This window comes from Diceros bicornis, chromosome 1 (assembly GCF_020826845.1).
Source record: "Diceros bicornis minor isolate mBicDic1 chromosome 1, mDicBic1.mat.cur, whole genome shotgun sequence".
NCBI classification, from domain to species: Eukaryota; Metazoa; Chordata; class Mammalia; order Perissodactyla; family Rhinocerotidae; genus Diceros; species Diceros bicornis.
The window spans coordinates 56728072-56748304 of NC_080740.1; the positions used below are offsets into that span (position 1 = coordinate 56728072).

At 37.0% G+C, this 20233-nt stretch overlaps 1 protein-coding gene and 1 pseudogene across 2 annotated transcripts in view; one reads left to right on the forward strand and one right to left on the reverse strand.

Annotated features, from left to right (window-relative positions):
• Nucleotides 1-3415: 3415 nt before the first annotated feature.
• On the forward strand, nt 3416-4090 carry LOC131405899 (high mobility group protein B1-like; annotated as a pseudogene).
• Nucleotides 4091-4529: 439 nt separating this feature from the next.
• NME5 (NME/NM23 family member 5) overlaps nt 4530-20233 on the reverse strand; it is a 28011-nt gene continuing 12307 nt past the window's right edge. The window contains exons 2-5 of one of the 2 annotated variants that reach the window (XM_058541130.1): nt 19320-19525; nt 18570-18670; nt 11993-12111; nt 4530-4745 (exon numbers count right to left, since the gene is read on the reverse strand). In XM_058541130.1, the coding sequence (XP_058397113.1) occupies nt 4662-4745; nt 11993-12111; nt 18570-18670; nt 19320-19525 (510 nt within the window). In that variant the 3' untranslated portion in view covers nt 4530-4661. Of the gene's footprint in view, nt 4746-8837; nt 8982-11992; nt 12112-18569; nt 18671-19319; nt 19526-20233 lie in introns of those variants that run through there. The other variant, XM_058541125.1, reaches the window with a different exon arrangement.

The window sequence follows — 20233 nt, forward strand, 5'->3', positions numbered from 1 at the left end:
AACCTTAAAAAAAATCTACAAAAGCAGTAACATGAACACTGTAGAAAAACCTAAAATACAACTAAGCAAGAATAAGAAAAATAAAACAGCATATTCCCACCATCCAGAGATTATATAATAACATTTGAGTGGGTATCCTTCTACACCTTATTCCAAAAATATATACATATATATATCTTTTTATCAAAGTGAGATCACACTGTACATATTGCTTGTAACATGCTTTTTTCAGTTAACAATCTTTACCTTCCAAAACAATACATTTTCATCTCATCTAATACTCAGTCTAGGTTCAAATCTTCCCAGTTTTCTCAAAAATGTCCTTCACAGCTTACCTGTCTAAACAAGATCCAATCTAGAAACAAGTATTGATTCTGATTATATATCTTAAGTGTCTTTTAATATAAAATAGTCCCTTTTCTCATGACACCAATTGGTGAAAAGACCTGGGCGGCTGTCCTGCAGAACATCCCATCTTCTAAATTTTTCTAGTTGCTTCTTTATGGTGTCCTTTAGATGGTCACTTTATCTCCTATATTACTATAAGCTGGAAGTTTGGCCTACAGGCTTGGTAATTTTTTCCTTTTTTATTTTGTGAGGAAGATTGGCCCTGAGCTAACATCTGCCAATCCTCCTCTTTTTTTTTTTTTTTTTGCTGAGGAAGGCTGGCCCTGGGCTAACATCCATGCCCATCTTCCTCCACTTTATATGGGACGCCGCCACAGCATGGCTTGACAAGCAGTGCGTCGGTGCACGCCCGGGATCCAAACCGGCAAACCCCGGGCCACCGCAGTGGAGCGCGGGCACTTAACGCATATTTCATTTGTATCCAATCAAGAGCTATATAATATCTGAATGTCCCCCATCAGTGATGTGAAAAACTGCCCACTAGATTATGGTGCTAACAGTCAGATTGTTTCTCTTTTTTCCCCAACTTCATAGTTTTAAAGTACAGAAAAGTTGAAAGAATAGTACAATGAACAATAGGGTGCCCACCACTTAGACTGCACAATTGTTAATATTTTGCTAACTTTGCTTTATCTATACATATATAAAAATATTTTTCTTGATGAACCATTTGAAAATAAGTTACAAACATCAAAAATTTAACATATTTTAGAATGCATCACCTAAAAATAATGACATTCTCCTTTTATGGCCTTTTCATTTTGACCCTACAAAATTTAGCAATTATTCCCTGATATCACCTAATATTTAGTCCATATGTAAATTTCCTTAATTGTCCCCCCAAAGGTCTTTTATAGATTTTTTTTTAACCAGGATCCAGTCAATATCTACTCATTGCATTTGGTTAAGGAGTTTCTTTAGTCTCTTTTAATCTAGAACAGTTCCTCCCCATTTCCACTTTTTGTTTTATAACGACATTGATTTTGTGTGTGTGTGTGAGAAAGATTGTCCCTGAGCTAACATCTGTTGCCACCCTTCCTCTTTTTGCTAGAGGAAGACTGGCCCTGAGCTAACATCTGTGCCAATCTTCCTCTATTTTTGTATGTGGGACGCCGCCACAGCACGGTTTGATGAGCGGTGTGTAGGTCCATGCCTGGGATCTGAACCCACGCACCCCAGGCCACCAAAGCCGAGTGCACAAACTTAACGATGATGCCACCGCACCAGTCCCAACATTGACTTTTTGAAGAGATGAGGCCAGTTTAATATTTACTGTTTTTTTTTTTTTTTTTGTGAGGAAGATCAGCCCTGAGCTAACATCCATGCCAATCCTCCTCTTTTTGCTGAGGAAGACCGGCCCTGAGCTAACATCTATTGCCAATCCTCCTCTTTTTTTTCCCCTTTTTCTCCCCAAAGGCCCAGGAGATAGTTGTACGTCACAGCTGCACATCCTTCTATTTGCTGTATGTGGGACGCCACCTCAGCATGGCCTGACAAGCGGTGCGTCGGTGCGTGCCCAGGATCCGAACCCGGGCCACCAGTAGCGGAGCGCACGCACTTAACCGCTAAACCACGGGGCAGGCCCAATATTTACTCTTAATAAAAGAGCTTTACAACCTGGATCTTTTTTGTGTGTAAATTAAAATTTCTTTAAGAAATGAGAATTTTACAACAATTTTTTGAAACCAATACCTTGTCACAAAAACATAATTGGGAAACATTAACCTACAGACTATGACCAATCATTCCATTTCACCCAGGACTGAGGGGGCTCCCAGGATACAAGTGATACAACCAGGAAAGTCCCAGGCAAACCAGGACGAGTTATCACCCTACTGTCTGGTCACCCTTGGAGGGAACTTATTAATGTCGAGGAAATAGTTATATAAGTGATTACCTAAAATCATAACCTGGGGGCCAGCCTGGCGGCATAGTGGTTAAGTTCGCGTGCTCTGCTTTGGCAGCCCGGAGTTCGCAGGTTTGGATCCCAGGCACAGACCTACACACAGCTCATCAAGCCATGCTGTGGCAGTGTCCCACATACAAAATAGAGGGAGATTGGCACAGATGTTAGCTCAGGGACAATCTTCCTCAGGCAAAAAGAAGAAGATTGGCAACAGATGTTAGCTCAGGGCCAATCTTCCTCACCAAAAAAAAATTGATTAAAAAATAAAATAAGGGGCCGGCCCGGTGGCGCAAGCGGTTGAGTGCGCACGCTCCGCTGCGGCGGCCCGGGGTTCGCTGGTTCGGATCCCGGGCGCGCACCGACGCACTGCTTGGTAAGCCATGCTGTGGCGGCGTCCCATATAAAGTGGAGGAAGATAGGCACCGATGTTAGCCCAGGGCCGTCTTCCTCAGCAAAAAAGGAGGAGGATTGGCAGATGTTAGCTCAGGGCTGATCTCCTCACAAAAAAAAAAATAAAATAAAATAAAATAAAATAAAATCATAATCTGGTTCTGATCTTTTTCATTATACCAAATAATTATTTCTATACTCATAGTTTTTTTTTTCCTTTTTTTTTCCCCTTTTTCTCCCCAAAGTCCCAGTAGATAGTTGTATGTCATAGTTGCACATCCTTCTAGTTGCTGTATGTGGGACGCGGCCTCAGCATGGCCGGACAAGTGGTGCGTCGGTGCGCGCCCGGGATCCGAACTCGGGCTGCCAGTAGCAGAGCGCGTGCACTCAACCGCTAAGCCACAGGGCCAGCCCCCTCTATACTCATACTTTTTAAACTAAACTGTGCATTAATTATGCATCTAGATATAGGATACATCCTTGGGAAAATATAACTAAAATTCCATGTCTTACTTCTCAAACTTAAAAAAAAATAATACAGTAACATCTTACATCAGCCTTCTATTACTTAACGTTACATCATTGTTAAAATCATACCCTAAACCGACAAGCGCTGCAGTACATTGAGCTCCATAGAGACAGCACCAGGGCGAGTGAGAGCCAGATGGGCACTGGGTGACTCTGTGTCTCACTGAGGGAAAGTAACTAAACATGGGCAAAGCAGATCCTAAGAGACCCAGAAGCAAAATGTCATCATATGCAGTCTTTGTGCAAACTTGCCGGGAGGAGCACAAGAAGAAGCACCGAGATGCTTCAGTCACCTTCTCCGAGTTTTCCAGAAAGTGCTCTGAGAGGTGGAAGACCACATCTGCTAAAAAGAAAGGAAATTTTGAAGACAGGGCAAAGGCAGACAAGGCCTATTATAAAAAAGAAATGAAAACTTACATTCCTCCTACAGGGGAAACAAAAAAAAGAAGTCCAAGGATCCCAGTGCACCCAAGAAGCCACCTTCAGTCTTCCTTGTTTTGAATATTGTCCCCAAATCAAAGGAGAACATCCCAGCCTATCCGTTGGTGATGCTGCCAAAAAACTGGGCAAGAAGTGGAATAACACTGCTGCAGATGACAAGCAGCCTTATGAAAAGAAGGCTGCTAAGCTGAAGGAAAAATATGAACAGCATATTGCTGCAGAAGCCTATGACGCAAAAAAGGGAGTCATCAAGGCTGAAAAAATCAAGGAAAAGAAGGAAGATGAAGAGGATGAGCAGGAGAAAGAAGATGAAGATGATGATGATAAATAAGTTGCTTAAAGTTTTTTTCTTGTCTATAAAGCATTTAACCTCCCTGTATACAACTCACTGCTTTTAAAGAAAAAGCTGAAATGTAAGGCTTTGTAAGACTTGTTTTAAACTGTACAATGTCTTTTGTTGTACAGTTAACACACTACTGAATGTGTCTTTAGCCAGCCCTGTCCTGTGGTATTTTCAATAGCCACCAACCTTGCCTGGTACAGTATGGGAGTTGTAAATTGTCACACAAATTTAAAGCAGGTTCTTGTTAGTGCACAGCGTAAGGTAGTTATATGGGGGGATGGTAGCTTTTTCACCTTCAGTTGTCTCTGATGAATCCTATATGAATTAACTGTTGCTCTCTTAACTGAATACCACTTTGTAACTGCAAAAAAAAAGTTGCAGTTGTTTTGTTGACATTCTAAATGCTTCTAAGTAAATATAATTTTCTTATTAGAAAAAAAATAATACCCTAAACATATATTTTACCTTAGCTAATGTTATCTGCTGCACAAAACACAGTTATTCTTTTAAAACTTATTTTTAAGAAATAATTTATTTCACATGTAGTTACTAAACCCTTAGGAATTATGTTTTTGTTTTTGTTTAAGTAGAAGCATGCCTTTTACAATATGATAGTTCGTGATTTGTTCTTTGAAGGACTTTATTTTAAGAAGGTTTTTCTGCAATTGGATAGTGACAAAGCTTAGGTTTGTTGGGATTATTTTTCAGCAGCCAATCAGCTAGCCAAATCTATGAAAAAAAGAAAAAAAACTCAAGTTAATAAACATTTAAATATTTTATACAATATATACTATATCAATTTAAAACTTCAACAATTTTCAAAATCACTTTAAGAATAATGAGAAAAAGACCATTAAAAATTGAAACACTAGGGGCCGGCCTGGTGGCATAGCAGTTAAGTTCACACATTCCACTTAGGTGGCCCAGGGTTCACCGGTTCGGATCCTGGTCGCGGACCTACTCACTGCTCATCAAGCCATGCTGAGGCAGCATCCCACATAGAAGAGCTACAGCTCTACAACTATGATACACACTATGTACTGGGGCTTCGGGGAGAAAAAAAAAGAGAGGAAGATTGGCAACGGATGTTAGCACAGGGCCAATCTTCCTCAAAAAAAAAAAAGAAAATTGAAACACTAAGTTTTATATTATGCAACATTGTCAAGTACAGATCCAAATTGGAAAAGAAGTAAAACTGTCTCCATTCACAGATGACATGATCTTATATACAGAAAACCCCAAAGAATCGACAAGAAAGCTACTAGAGCTAATAAATGCATTCAGCAAAGTTATAGGTTACAAGATCAACAGACAAAATTCAGTTGTGTTTTTATATATCAGCAATGAACAATCCAAAAATGAAATTAAGAAATCACTTTCATTTACCATAGCACTGAAAAGAAATATATCTAGGAATAAATTTAACTAACTTGTATCCTGAAAACTACAAAACATTGTTGAAAGAAATTTAAAGACCTAAATAAATGGAAAGATATCCCGTGTTCATGGATAGAAAGACTTAATAGTGTTAAGATGTCAATACTACCCAAAGCAATCTACAAACTCAATACAATCCCTATCAAATTTCCAACAGTCGTATTTGCAGAAATGTAAAAGTCAATCCTCAAACTCATATGGAATTTCAAGGGGCTCTGAAAAGCCAAAACAATCAAGAAAAAGAAGAACAAAGTCGGAGGATTTTCCGACTTTGTTCTCCCCGATTTCAAAATCTTTACAAAGCTACAGAAATCAAAACAGTGTGGCATACAGATAAACAGACCAATAGAATAAAAGTGAGAGTCCAGAAATAATCCTATACACATATGACCAATTGATTTTTTTTTTTTTCGACCAATTGATTTTTGATAATGGTACCAAGTCCATTTGATGGAGAAGGTATAGTCTCTTCAACAGATAGGACAACTGGATTTCCCAAGCAAAAATATAAAGCTGGACCTCTACCTCACACCATATACAAAAATTAATTCAAAATGGATCAACAACCTAAATATAAGAGCTAAAACTACTAAAATCTTAAATGAAAACATAGGAGTAAATCTTCATGACCTTGAATGTGGCAATGGATTCTTAGATATGACACCAAAAGCATGAGCAACAAAAGAAAAGTAGATAAATTAGATTTCATCAAAATTTTAAAACTTTTGTGCATTAAAGGACCTTATCAAGAAAGTGAAAAGATAATCTACAGAAGGGAAGAAAATATTTGCAAATCATATATCTGATAAGGGTTTAATATCTATAACATATAAAGAACTCCTACAACTCAACAAAACAACAACCCAATTAAAAATGGGCAAAGTGGGGCTGGGCCAGTGGCATAGCAGTTAAGTTCACATGTTCTGCTTCAGCAGCCCGGGGTTCACCAGTTCAGATCCTGGGCACAGACCTGCTCACTGCTCATTAAGCCATGCTGAGGCACTGTCCCACATAGAAGAACTAGAAGGACCTACAAGTAGGATATACAACTAGATACTGGGGCTTTGGGGAGAAAAAAGAAAAAGAGGAAGATCGGCAACAGATGTTAGCTCAGGGCCAATCTTCCCCCCCAAAAAAAAAGGGCGGGGCCAGCCGAGTAGCGCAAGGTGTTGGGTGCATCCGCTCAGCTGCGGTGGCCCGGGGTTCGCTGGTTCAGATCCCGGGCATGCACCAATGCACTGCTTGTCAAGCCATGCTGTGGTGGCGTCCCATATAGAATGGAGGAAGATGAGCACAGATGTTAGCCCAGGGCCAGTCTTCCTCAGCAAAAAAAAAAAAAAAAAGAGGAAGATTGGCAGATGTTAGCTCAGGGCTGATCTTCCTCACAAAAAAAAAATGGGCAAAGAACTTGAATTTGAATAGACATTTCTCCAAAGAAAATACACAAATGGCCAAAAAGCACATGAAAAGATGCTCAACATCATTAGTCGTAAGGGAAATGCAAATCAAAACCACAATGATAGATCATTTCACATCTACTAGGATGGCTATAACAATAAAAACAAAAACAGAAAAGAATAAGTGTTACCCACGAAGCGGAGAAATTGAAACACTCACACATTGCTAGTGGCAATATAAAATGGTGTAGTCGCTGTGAAAAACAGTTTGGTGGTTCCTCAAAAAGCTAAACACAGAATTACCATCTGACCCAGCAATTCCACTCTTATGCATATACCCCAAAGACTTGAAAACAAGTACTCAAACAGATACTTCTACACCAATGTTCACTGAAACATTATATACAATAGCCAGAAGGTAGAAACAACCCAAGTATTCATCAACAGATGAATGGATAAACAAAATATGACATATATACACAATAGAATATTATTCAGCCATAAAAGGAATGAAATTCTGATACATGCTACAATATGTATGAACTTTGAAGCCATTATGCTAAGTGAAATAAGCCAGACACAAAAGAACAAATATTGTATGATTTCACTTACATGAAATATCTAGAATAGGCAAATTCATGGAGACAGTAAGTAGATTAGAGGTTACGAGGGCCTGAGGGAAGGAGGTAATGGGAGTTATTGCTTGGGTTACAGAATTTCTGTTTGGAGTGATGAAAAAGTTTCAGAAACAGATAATAATGACGGTTGCACAAAATTGTGTCTATAATTAATGCCACTGAATTACACACTTAAAAATGGTTAACATGGCAAATTTTATCTTATATATATTTTATCACAAAAAAACTAAAAAAAAGATTAAGTATATACAAAAGTATCGAAAATAATGTTAAAAGTAATTATTTATTGTGGTACTGTTGTTAGAACATATAGATCCCTGTAACAGAATACATGCCCAGATATAGAATTTAATATGTGATAAATGAGGCTTCATAAATCAATGTACAAGGACAACTGGTCAGGAAAAAAATCAATTTAGATCTTTATCTTGTGTTATATACAAAAATAATTCCAGATGCATGGGAAAGTTAAATATAAAAAATCTAGAAGAAAACAAAAGTGAACATTTAGCAAAACTTTCAATGGGAGAGGACTTTCTAAACTTAGATAGTAAAAGAAAACCCACAATAAGGAAAAAAATCAAGGTTTGACTTATTGAATACTATTTAAAAGGCAAAATTGAGGGGCCGGCCCAGTGGCGCAAGCAGTTAAGTGCAGGCGCTCCGCTGCAGCAGCCCGGGGTTCGCTGGTTCGGATCCCGGGCGTGCACTGACGCACCACTTGTCAGGCCATGCTGTGGCGGCATCCCATATAAAGTGGAGGAAGATGAGCACAGATGTTAGCCCAGGGCCAGCCTTCCTCAGCAAAAAAGAGGAGGATTGGCAGATGTTAGGTTAAGGCTGATCTTCCTCACAAAACAAAAAAAGGCAAAATTGAAAGTTAAACAAAAAGAGAAATATTTCTGCAGCAAGTATGATCAAAGGTTGATGTAACTCTTAATGATATACAAAGAATTCTTACAAAACTCCAACAGATAAGTGGACAAAAGATAAACAGATAATTCACAAAGGAGGAAATACAACTATACATAAGGGAAAATGTTTAACCTCACCACTAAATATATACATGTAAGTTAAAACAATTGAAATATCATCTTTCTTTTTTCTATTTTGCCTGTTATCAAATCAGTCCCACTCCCACTTCAGTGTTTTTAACTTATATCTAATACTAATATGGATGGGGTGAAATGGGAATTATACATTGGTGATCACAGTGTAAATTGGCATGGCCCTTTAAGAAAGCAATATGACAGTATGTATTGTGACCTGAAAATATTCACATTAGAAATAATAATGCAAAAAACAAGTCAAAAAAATTCTGAAAAAGAAGAGTAATTGGGAGGCTTAGAGCTATCTGATTTTAAAATATATTATAAAGCTACCGGGGCCAGCCCAGTGGTGCAGTGGTTAAGATCGCTCGCTCCGCCTTGGCGGCCCGGGGTTCGCAGGTTCGGATCCCGGGTGCAGACATACGCACCACTCATCAAGCCATGCTGTGGCAGCATCCCACATACAAAATAGAGGAAGATGATGTTAGCTCAGGGCCACTCTTCCTCACCAAAAAAACCAAACAAACAAACTATAGTAATCAAAGCAGTGTGGTACTTGCAAATGAACAGATATATAGGTAAATGAAACAGAAAAAAAATACAGAAATAAACCCAAATGCATGCAGGAACTTAGTATATGTCAACAGTGCAATCTTAAATCTATGAGGAAAATATAGATTGTTCAATAAATGGTTTGGGTCAATTGGGTAACCAAGTGGAAAATAAAATAAAATGTGGCTCCCTACCTACTCTTGATAGCAAAACAAATTCCAGATGATCAAAGATATATATGTTTAAAAAAGGAAACATAAAAAGTACTAGAAGGCAACATGAGAGAATATTATTTATAATCTTAGAGCAGAAAACCTTCTTTAAATATGGCCAGAAACCTAGAAGCCATAAAAGAGCTCAATAAATTCAGATACATTAAAATTAAAATATATCATGAAGATAGTCAAAAGACAAGTGATAAATTGAAAAAAATCTACTAAACAACAAAAGATTAATTTCCTAAACATATAGAGTTCCGACACAATGAGGAAAAGATCTAGAACCCACCCCACCCCCCCAAAAATGGACAAAGGGCATGAGTAGGAAGTTCACAGAAAAGGAAAGGCAAATGACTTTAAGTAGCATATATGAAAAGACACTCAAATTCACTCATAACAAAAGAAATACAAATTAAACTGAGATTAAAATGATCTGAGATACCATTTTTCATTTATCAGATTGGCAAAAAAACGCAAAGCTTGAAAAAACATCAGGTACTCTCATTCTTGTTTTTTTTGTGAGGAAGATCAGCCCTGAGCTAACATCCACGCCAATCCTCCTCTTTTTGCTGAGGAAGACTGGCCCTGGGCTAACATTTGTGCCCATCTTCCTGCACTTTCTATGGGACACCGCCACAGCATGGTCTGACAAGCGGTGCATCGGTGCGCGCCGGGATCCAAACCCCGGCTCCCAGCAGTGGAGCGTGCGCACTTAACCACTACACCATGGGGCCGGCCCTCTCATTCATTTTTGATCTAAGTATAAAATGGTACAATCATTACAAAAGGTAATTTGACAATATTTATCCAAATTAAAAATGCATATGTCAAAAACATCAAAATAACATTCTTTTTGACTCAGTACTTCCATTTGTAGGAATTTATCCTATAGATATATGGTGTGCTGACAGGAACGAGGATATTCACTGTAGCAGTTTGTAATAAGAAAAGAGTAGAAACAACCTAAACAACCATCTATATGTTACTAATTAATAAATTGTAGAACATCCATACAACAGAGCGCCATAAGCTGTTCTTTTAAAAAGGGGCAGTTTTGTTTGTGGTGCTATTTAAAAATTTATAAAATATATTAAGTAAATAAGGTTAAAAGTGTCAAATAGTGTATTTAATAGCTAGCATTTGTATGTGTATGTGTTTTTAAGTACATATAAATATACATGCTTATATACGTATAGATTTTCTCTGAAAGGATATACTAAAGGCTGGTAACGGTGATTGACTCCAACGAGTACAACTGGGTGGCTGAGGAACAGCAATAAGAAGGAGAGTTACTTTTCACTATATATCCTTTCATAACTTTTGAATTTTATACTATATTCAAATATTACTTATTAAAAAAATTAATCAAAAAATAAAGTTCAAGGGCCAAAATTTTTTTAAATTTCATATATTTTGACTTATAATTCTACTTTTTTATCTCTTTCCAAATGAAATAATCTTAGTGCGTGAAAAACTCTATACTCAAAGATGTTTATTGTTACAGTACTTATAATAGCAAACAACTCAAATAGCAAAAGAAGAATGGTAAAGATAATAAAAGAAATATCATGTATTTTATTAAATAAGCTATATAACAATCTCTATAAAATATATTTAAATATAGCAATATGTATGGAACATACGTTTATATATAGTCATATAAAAAATAAAACCTCAGCAAAGAAAAAAAGGGACTGGAAAAAAATAATAATAATAGCAGCTGATATTTGAGCACTTACACACCAGACACTTTGACTAAGAATTTTACATGCATTGATACATTTAATCCTAACAATATCCCTATTAGGCAGGTAGGTACTAATATATCTGCATTTTACCAAAGAGAAAAGAGACTCAGAGAGAGGCTAGGAGTCTGGAGTCAGAGTTGAATCCAAGCAAGACGACTTCAGAGACCATGTTTAGGAAATGGAACCAGGGGTATCTTTTTCTTCTCTTCTTTACATTTTTTAGTAGTTTCAGGTTTCTTACTAAATAAACATATATTACTTTCATAATGAATAAGAGTTATTAAAGAAATAACTTGCCTATCTTTTCTTTTTGGTAAAGTGACCAAGTTAGTAGGGGAGATTAAATCTTTTGTCTTCCAAAGGGGATTCCCTTTGAGAATGTTTACAGAGACTAGAAATATTATTTTGGTACGGCTGGTATTAAAATAACCTTCCCTGATTATCACTGAGAGTCTTCAAATGGGTGGGAGTATCTGCAAAGAAGGACCCAGGATGACACTTGGCCCTGGACAACCATCCTAGTTCCTCCTACCCAACCATTCTTCCACCTCCCTGAGCAGTGTTGAGGCATCCAGGGATGTGAATAAATACAAGTTTTCTATTTAAAAATTTTAGATATCATGAGAAACTAAAATGTTGAACAAAATTCAAGTATATATCTAATTTTATCCTTTGATTACATAAATTATACACAAGAACAATGCTCAGCAATTGAAGGATGCAATAATTGAAAATGTATTTAGGAACAATGTTTTTTAAGAGTTAAAACACAGCAAGAAAATAAGTAATCAAAGTTATATGTAAGGAAGTATCTAAAATGTATATAAAATAGTTTTTAAAAACGACTCCCAATACTTTCACTGTTTCAAAGAATACAATGTTTTAAATATGAAAACCATAGACAATATCCTTTAGCGTGAATAAAAAGATTTCTTACAAAAGGATCTGCTGGTTTTTCCTTACAAAGCGCTGTGAGTCCTTCAAGCAAGGTTGGTGTTACATATAAATTTAAATAGTCCTTAGCAGCTTGTCCAACTGGAATGGGCTCAACAATCACTGCAAATACAAATGTATTCACATTAAAGTTAAAATAAATGATGAAATATTAGTCATTAAAAAAAACCTTCAAAGAAATTTTAATGGCATGAGAAATACTGATAAAGTTTTTTTAAAAAAGGAAACAGAAGTAGACACATAGCATAAGTTTGTTCAAAAACACACAAGTACACACACACACAGAGAAATAATAAGACTACATAAGACTGGCAAGAAACATATCAAAACCCTAATAGTGATCATGTATAAGATTCTGATTATGTTTCAACTATATCCTTTTCTGCATTTCCATTTCCATATTTTTTACAGGAAATATTATAATAAACAATATGATGAAAAAGAAAAATATGAATGAAGAACATGTAAAATCTAGGAGATTAATTCATTCCAAAAATTAATTTCTGCCAAGAAAATGGCAGGCACTTTGCAAAGTGTACAGATACAACAGAAAATAATACATAGTTCTTGCTCTCTTATAGCTACTAAATACAAACATAAAATCTATTTCTGTCTATATAATATGTACTAATATTCTTGCTCTTATTTTTTCAAGTTTTTCAATAAATTATATAAAACTTAGGGATATTTTAGTCTTTTCAGCTTTGTTTGAACACTATGTAGGTGAACCAAACTTGCAATACAACAAAGAATATATTTATACAAGAAAGAATATATTTTATAAGTCTTAGTAGGTCTTTAGAGGTTGATCTCCATCAATATGCTACTTTTTAAAAATTTTTTATTTATTTATTTATTCCCCCCCAAAGCCCCAGCAGATAGTTGCATGTCATAGTTGCACAGCCCTCTAGTTGCTGTATGTTGGACACGGCCTCAGCATGGCCGGAGAAGCAGTGCGTCGGTGCGCGCTCGGATCCAAACCCGGCCGCCCGCAGCAGAACGCGCGCACTTAACCGCTAAGCCACGGGGCCGGCCTCATCAATATGCTACTTTCGATAAAGACAAGAACGTGAAGTTACTGGTCTCATGTGGTCAGATCTGAAGCTTAACTGGCCCAAGGCAAAGGGGCTGGGAGGATAAGATTTTTGTTACTAGTGTACAGGCTCAGTCTCAATGAGACAAGGACTAACAATGGGAGTCCTTTGCCAGGATGCCAGGAAAAACTGGGAGAAGTCTCATAGGTATTACATAAAAGGTTCCTTTCCTATTAGTCTCATTATAGCACCCTTCATTGCACTGATCACTGTAATAATTTCGGTTACATAAATAATTGTCATCTGTCTCTTCTAATTCTGTTAAGTTCCACGAAAGTTAAGATCATGTTCTCTGTTCCCTGTGCCCAGGCCTTTTATAGTATTTTAAAAACGAAAATCTGATTATGTCACTTCCAGCCTTAAAATGCTTCATTGGCTCCTCATTGCATTTATAGTCAAGACAGAACTCCATGTCACCGCCCACAAGACTCTATACCACGTGACCTCTACTTATCTCTCCAACCTCATCTTATGTTTCTCTGCCCCCCCACCTCGATCTTCTTTCAGTTTATAGAACGTGCCATGTTCTTTCCTGCCCGTGACTTGAGCACATACTGTTCCTTCTGCTATAATTTTCTTCCCTTTACTCTGGTTAACCACTAGTTATCCCTTGGATCTTAGCTCAAATGTCACTTCCTCAGTCAGGCCTTTTTCATTGTAGTGGTATTCATTCATGATACCCTCTAATTGCCTTGCATAGCAATTACCACACAATAACTATGCAATTATTATAATAACTATGCAACTATTGGGGTAATTATTGTTTAATGGCTATTTTTTGAACACTAGACTGTAAACTCCATGGGAGCAAGAACCTCATTTACTTTTTATAATTCTATTAAAAAAACAGTATTGTTGAGGTATAATTCACAAATCATAAAATTCACCCATTGATGTATACAATTGATTTTTAATAAACTTATAGTTGTGCGATCATCACCACAATACAGTTTTAGAACACTTCCATTATCCCCAAAATGTTTCCTTGTACCTGTTTGCAATTCCTTGCTCCCACTCCCATCCCCAGCTCTTGGCAACAACTGAACTTCTGTTTCTAAAAATTTGCCTGTTCTGGACATTTCATATAAATTGATCATATAATATGTGGTCTTTTGTGCCTGGATTCTTTCACTTAGCATAATGTTTTGAGGTTCATCCATGTTGTAGCATGTATCAGTAGTTTGTTCCTTTCAATTGCAGAGTAGTATTCCTTTGTATAGCTATACTAAGTTTTGTTTATCCATTGATGGACAGTTGGATTATTTCCAGTTTTTGGCTATATTAAATAATGCTGCTATGAAGACTCACGTGTCTTTATGTTTTCATTTCTCTTGGGTGGGTAGATTCCTCTAGGAGTAGAATTGCTAGTGGAGTTACATGGTAAGTGTATGTTTAACATTTTCAGAAATCGCCAAACTGTTTTCCAAAGTGGCTGTACCATTTTACAGTAAGGTATGAGAATCACAGTATCTCTATATCCTTGCCATTAATTATGGCCATTCTAGTGGGTATGTAGTGGTATCTCATTGTGGTTTTAATTTGCATTTCCCCAGTGATTATGTTGAGCACTTTTTCATGTGCATATTAGCCATTCATATATCTTCACTTGTGAAATGCCTATTCAAATCTTTTGCCCAGTTTTTTTATTTTTATTTTTTGAGGAAGATTGGCCCTGAGCTAACGTCTGTTGCCAATCTTCCTCCTTTTTTCCTTTTTCCTCCCCAAAGCCCCAGCAGATAGTTGCATGTCATAGTTGTACATCCTTCTAGTTACTCTACGTGGGATGCCGCCTCAGGATGGCTTAATGAGTGGTGTGTAGGTCCACACCCAGGATCCGAATCGGGAACCCCAAGCTGCCAAAGCAGAGTGTGCAAACTTAACCACTACACCACCGGGCCAGCCCCCTGCCCAGCTTTTAATTGGGTTGTTTTTCTTATTATTGAGTTGTAAGAATTCTTTATATATTCTGGATACAAATCCTTTATCTGATATATGATCTGCCAATATTTTCTCCCAGTTTGTGGCTTATGTTTTCATATTCTTTTTTCTTTTTTTTTTTTGTGAGGAAGACCAGCCCTGAGCTAACATTCATTGGCAATCCTCTTTTTGCTGGGGAGGATTGGCCCTGGGCTAACATCCATGCCCTCTACTTTATATGGGACACTGCCATAGCATGGCTTGACAAGCAGTGCGTCAGTCCATGCTCAGGATCCGAACCTGCGATCCCTGGGCCGCTGAAGCAGAGCACGTGAACTTAACCACTACGTCACCAGGCCGGCCCCAATCTTTTCATATTCTTAATAATGGCCTTTGAGGCACAAAAGCTTTTAATTTTGATGTAGTTGAATTTATCAATAGTTTCTTTTATGGATCATGCTGTTGTGCCATATGTAAAAACTCTTTGTCCAACTCAAAGTCATGCAGATTTTCTTCTACGTTTTCTTCTAGATGTTTTTAGCTCTTATGTTTAGGTCTATGGTCCATGTTGAGTTCAATTTTGTATGTGGTGTGAAACAAGGGTCTAAGTTCTTTTTTGTAGATATCCAGTTGTCCCAGCACTATTTGTTGAAAACACCATCTTTTCCCCATCAAATTGTCTAGGCACTTTTGTTGAAAATCAATTGATGATAAATATAACGATTTATTTCTAGATTCTCAATTCTGTTCCATTGATCTATATGTCTATCCTTAATTGTCTCAGTACCATACTGTCTTAATTATTGTGGCTTTGTACTAAGTTTTGAAATCAGGTTAGTGGAAGTCCTCCAACTTTATTCTTCTTTTTCAAAATTGTTTTAGCTCTTCCATATCCTTTGCAATTCCATATAAATTTTAGAATCAGCTTGTCAATTTCTACATAAAAGCAAGCATGCACTTTGATAGGGATTGCATTAAATTTATTGATCAATTTGGAGAGATTTGCCATCTTGACCATATTGACTCTTCTGATCCATGAACATGGGATGTCTATTTATCTAGATATTCTTTAATTTCTCTCAGCAATGTTTTGTGCTTTTCAGTGTACAAGAATTGCACTTCTTTTGTTAATTTTGTTCCTAAATATTTTATTATTTTTTACATTAATGTGAATGAAACTGTTTAACTTCATTTTTGGATTGTTTGTTTCTACCACATCTATTTTTGCTGACCATTTATTATTTGTCTCTACCAACTAGGGCTGGATGAATTAATGAGAAAATAAAAAGTGTTTTCATGTTTCTTACATAGATGAACTTTCATTGTACTTTTTAAAGCTTTTTAATGACACTTATAATTTATACATTGCATTGTATATTTATTTTATAGATTTTTAAAATATGATCATCTTGAGAGCAGGGACATCTTTTTATTCATCTTTATATTTCTGGCACATACTAGGTAACTCAATAAATTTGTTGAATGAATGACTATAGCAAAGCTTTGAATTAGCCACCCCTATTAAAAGGGAAAGGGAAGAGCACTACCTTTTTCAAGAGTTAAGATCATGTCTTTGAATATCTCTACAACTTGCTTTAGTGACCCACCATATAGGGTTTTGCACATAGTTCTTGACCGACTGCTAAGCAAGAGGGAACTCATACCAAAACTCAGAATTTACTCCAAAGAACTTCACATTCCCACAGCAAAAGATCTGCAAAGTGGTAGGTAACTAATCATTTATATTTATCCTACAACTGCTGCTTCTCAAATATCTAATTATATCCTTTAAACTCATGTCTAGAGGATTAACAGGTAAAAACAAAGGCAATCTAAAATCACGATTTAGGGATATAACCCTATCAGTAAGAAGAGCTTCCAAACATGTCTTCTACTTAAGATAAAGTGAGTTTTTATCTTATTTTAGTTAAAAGCTAAAGAGGGGAAGCCAGCCCCATGGCGTAGCGGTTAAGTGCGCGCGCTCCGCTACTGGCGGCCCGGGTTTGGATCCCGGGCGCGCACCGACACACCGCTTCTCCCGCCATGCTGAGGCCACGTCCCACATACAGCAACTAGAAGGATGTGCAGCTATGACATACAACTATCTACTGGGGCTTTCGGAAAAAAAAAAAAGGAGGATTGGCAATAGATGTTAGCTCAGAGCCGGTCTTCCTCAGCAAAAAAGAGGAGAATTAGTATGGATGTTAGCTCAGGGCTGATCTTCCTCACAAAAAAAAAAAAAAAGCTAAAGAGGAAAAGTCTAATTCACTAGTAAGACTAAATCTCAAGTGCTACCACATTAAAAAGACATTTCATGTTTGAGATGTGCTTCAAAATAATATGGAAGCAGGAGAAGTAAGAGCAGGGGATATAGATGAAAGAAGACTGACCACAATTGTTGAAGTTGGTTGATGGGTTCATTAGGGGTTTATTGTACTATTCTGTCTACTTTTGTGAATGTTTGAAATTTTCCACAATAAATTCTTTCCAAAGAAAAAGATACTTTAATGGAATGGATATGTGACAGAAATTAGATCAGTAAGAATCAAATATGCAAGCAGGCAAATCCTTTTGTGTACAAATATCTATAAAACAGTTTTCGTTTGTTTAAGAATCAGGACTTGTACGGGGCCGGCCCCGTGGCATAGTGGTTAAGTGCATGCGCTCCGCTGCTGGCAGCCCGGGCTCAGATCCCGGGCTCACACTGATGCACCACTTGTCAGGCCATGCTGTGGGGGCGTCCCATATAAAGTGGAAGAAGATGTGCACAGGTGTTAGCTCAGGGCCAGTCTTCCTCAGCAAAAAGAGGAGGATTGGCATGGATGTTAGCTCACGGCTAGTCTTCCTCACACACACGCAAAAAGAATCAGGACTTTTAAATATCCAGGACAGTTTTCAGTTTTCTTTGAATAAATCTTCAGTAGAAAATACTGAGGAACAGATCTAAATGACTTAGAGGAAAATAACATGGCAAAAAGAAAAAAAATTCAAAACTGCCCAATGCTTTGCATTTTTTTCTTTATAATGAAAATCACAAAATTCTCTTCCTACCTCGAAAAATATTATTGAAAAAAAGCTAAAAATCTCATTGTTGTTCCTCATTATATCCACTTCTACAAGGTTTACAACTTCCATAACAGGATGGAAACAAAAAAAGGGCCTGAAAACTATTAATTTCACAATTGCATGAGTGTTTGTTAGGCAAATAGTAAACTTTTAGAATAAATGGTGCATCAATCATAATTTCCAAGGGAGAGTCTTACTTTCATGTGTAACAAACTTTACTGGTGCATTAGGGATAACTAAAAGGAATTACAACACAGAAGGAGAAGAGAAACACTAAATATGTCTAGTCCAAGAGAAAAGAAAGGAAAAAAAAAAAACTCTTCTCAAAAGATTTCTTAGAGGGCAAGTAACTACAACTTGAAAATATGACAAAATATATTGGAGAAAAACCCTGTTATCTTCCATCTCAGCTAAATCCCCAAAATAAAAGAAAAAGCAAACAATAAGTAAATGCAACTGACTAACTACTCATCTGTCACTCACCTTCAGGAAACATGAATCGAATTTCTCTTTCTGCTGCAGCAAAATCATTACTCCCATGAAGTGCATTCCTTAGGTCATCTGTGCCATAAATTGCCCTTAGACTAAAAGCAAGTTAGAGATGATGATCATCCAATTCGACATCCTTTCCTTAGTTTTTACATGTGTATTCTACTTAGGAAGTTTACAGAAGCATTGCCACTTCTCACATGTGAAAGTTTTAATCTATTTTCAATTTAAGCTTAAATCTATCTAGATGAGGGTCAAATATATTTAAATCTGCAGGAGGGATACACTGGGAAAAGAGGAGTTCTCTGAGTGAAAAAGAGGTATTTTGTGAGAAGTGAAAAGGCAATGCAAATTCAAAAGTGCAAGAAATCCATGTCCTCTGCTTTCCAGACATTAATGATAATGCTGAAAATCTGGATTTCTGGTCCCATATTACCAGTATTCTTTTAAAATACCATACCAATTTTCCCATGAAAAATCCTACTTCAGTGGCAGTTTAATTCAAGGATGAGAGAAGAATAAGGCTCATAAACCATAAATCAGACATTCTCGGAGGCCTTTTGTGGTATTTGATATTTAGACATTTAAATAGTTAAAACGTAAAATGGACCTCCCCCGCACAACACACACAAAAAAACAGTTGATTTAGGAAAACTTTCAAATAAAGGAAATTCCTATTATAATGAAATCAGATTTTTTTTAATTTTCATAGTTGAATTCCACTTTTCCTCCTAGGAACGTTACCTGTCTGGGTGTGTCTCCTTAGCTACTAAGCTATTACTTGGTCCCAAAAGTTCTTTCCAGTAAGCAATGGCTTTATGTCTAGCTAATATCATAGCAACAAGTGGTCCAGAACTCATGTAAGCTGTTAAATTGGGGAAAAACATTTTCCCATACTGTTCCACGTAAAAGTTACTACAGTGCTCAGGGCTGAGATGTAGTTTTCTTCTCTATAAGAGAAACAAAGTTACAAAAGCATTTAAAATGACAGTTCAATAATACATCATTAAGTCATCAATAACTTAAAATTAGTATCAACCTGATTACAAATTTAAGATATATTTTCGTATTATGAAGAAAGAGTGAGATAAGAAAGTTAAAAGTAGGCTATAAATAAAATTATAAGATTATTTTCATTCCAGTCTGGGAAGATGGCAGTGTAGGAGGACTCTGAACTCACCTCCTCCCATGGATGCAACAAATTACAACTACCCTCGGAATAACTACCCCCCCTGAGAGAGAACCAGAAACTGGATAAAAAGAACTCCCACAACAAGAGACTAAGGTGGAAGAGACAGAATACCTTTCTGGAGAGGAAAAAAGCCACATTCTGGCCATGGCACTTCACAGCGGGGAGCAATCTTAAGGTACAAAGCTTTCCCTGGAGGAGCGGGGGATTGAGCAGGAGAGCTATGCTACAATAAGCAGCTTTTGAACTCAGCACAACCAAGACAAGTGTCATAATATCTGGATTTGCCAGCTATTAACAACAACGGGGAATACCCCTAGAAAAGCTACCAAACATAAGAGAAAGAAAAGCCTACTCTTAAAGGCCCCACACACAAAATCACCAGAAAGGTGCACAGTCCTTTGGCGCAAAGATACTCACTTGGTAGGTTCTGGGAGCATCTCAGGGAGGCAGGAGGCAGCTGGGACCA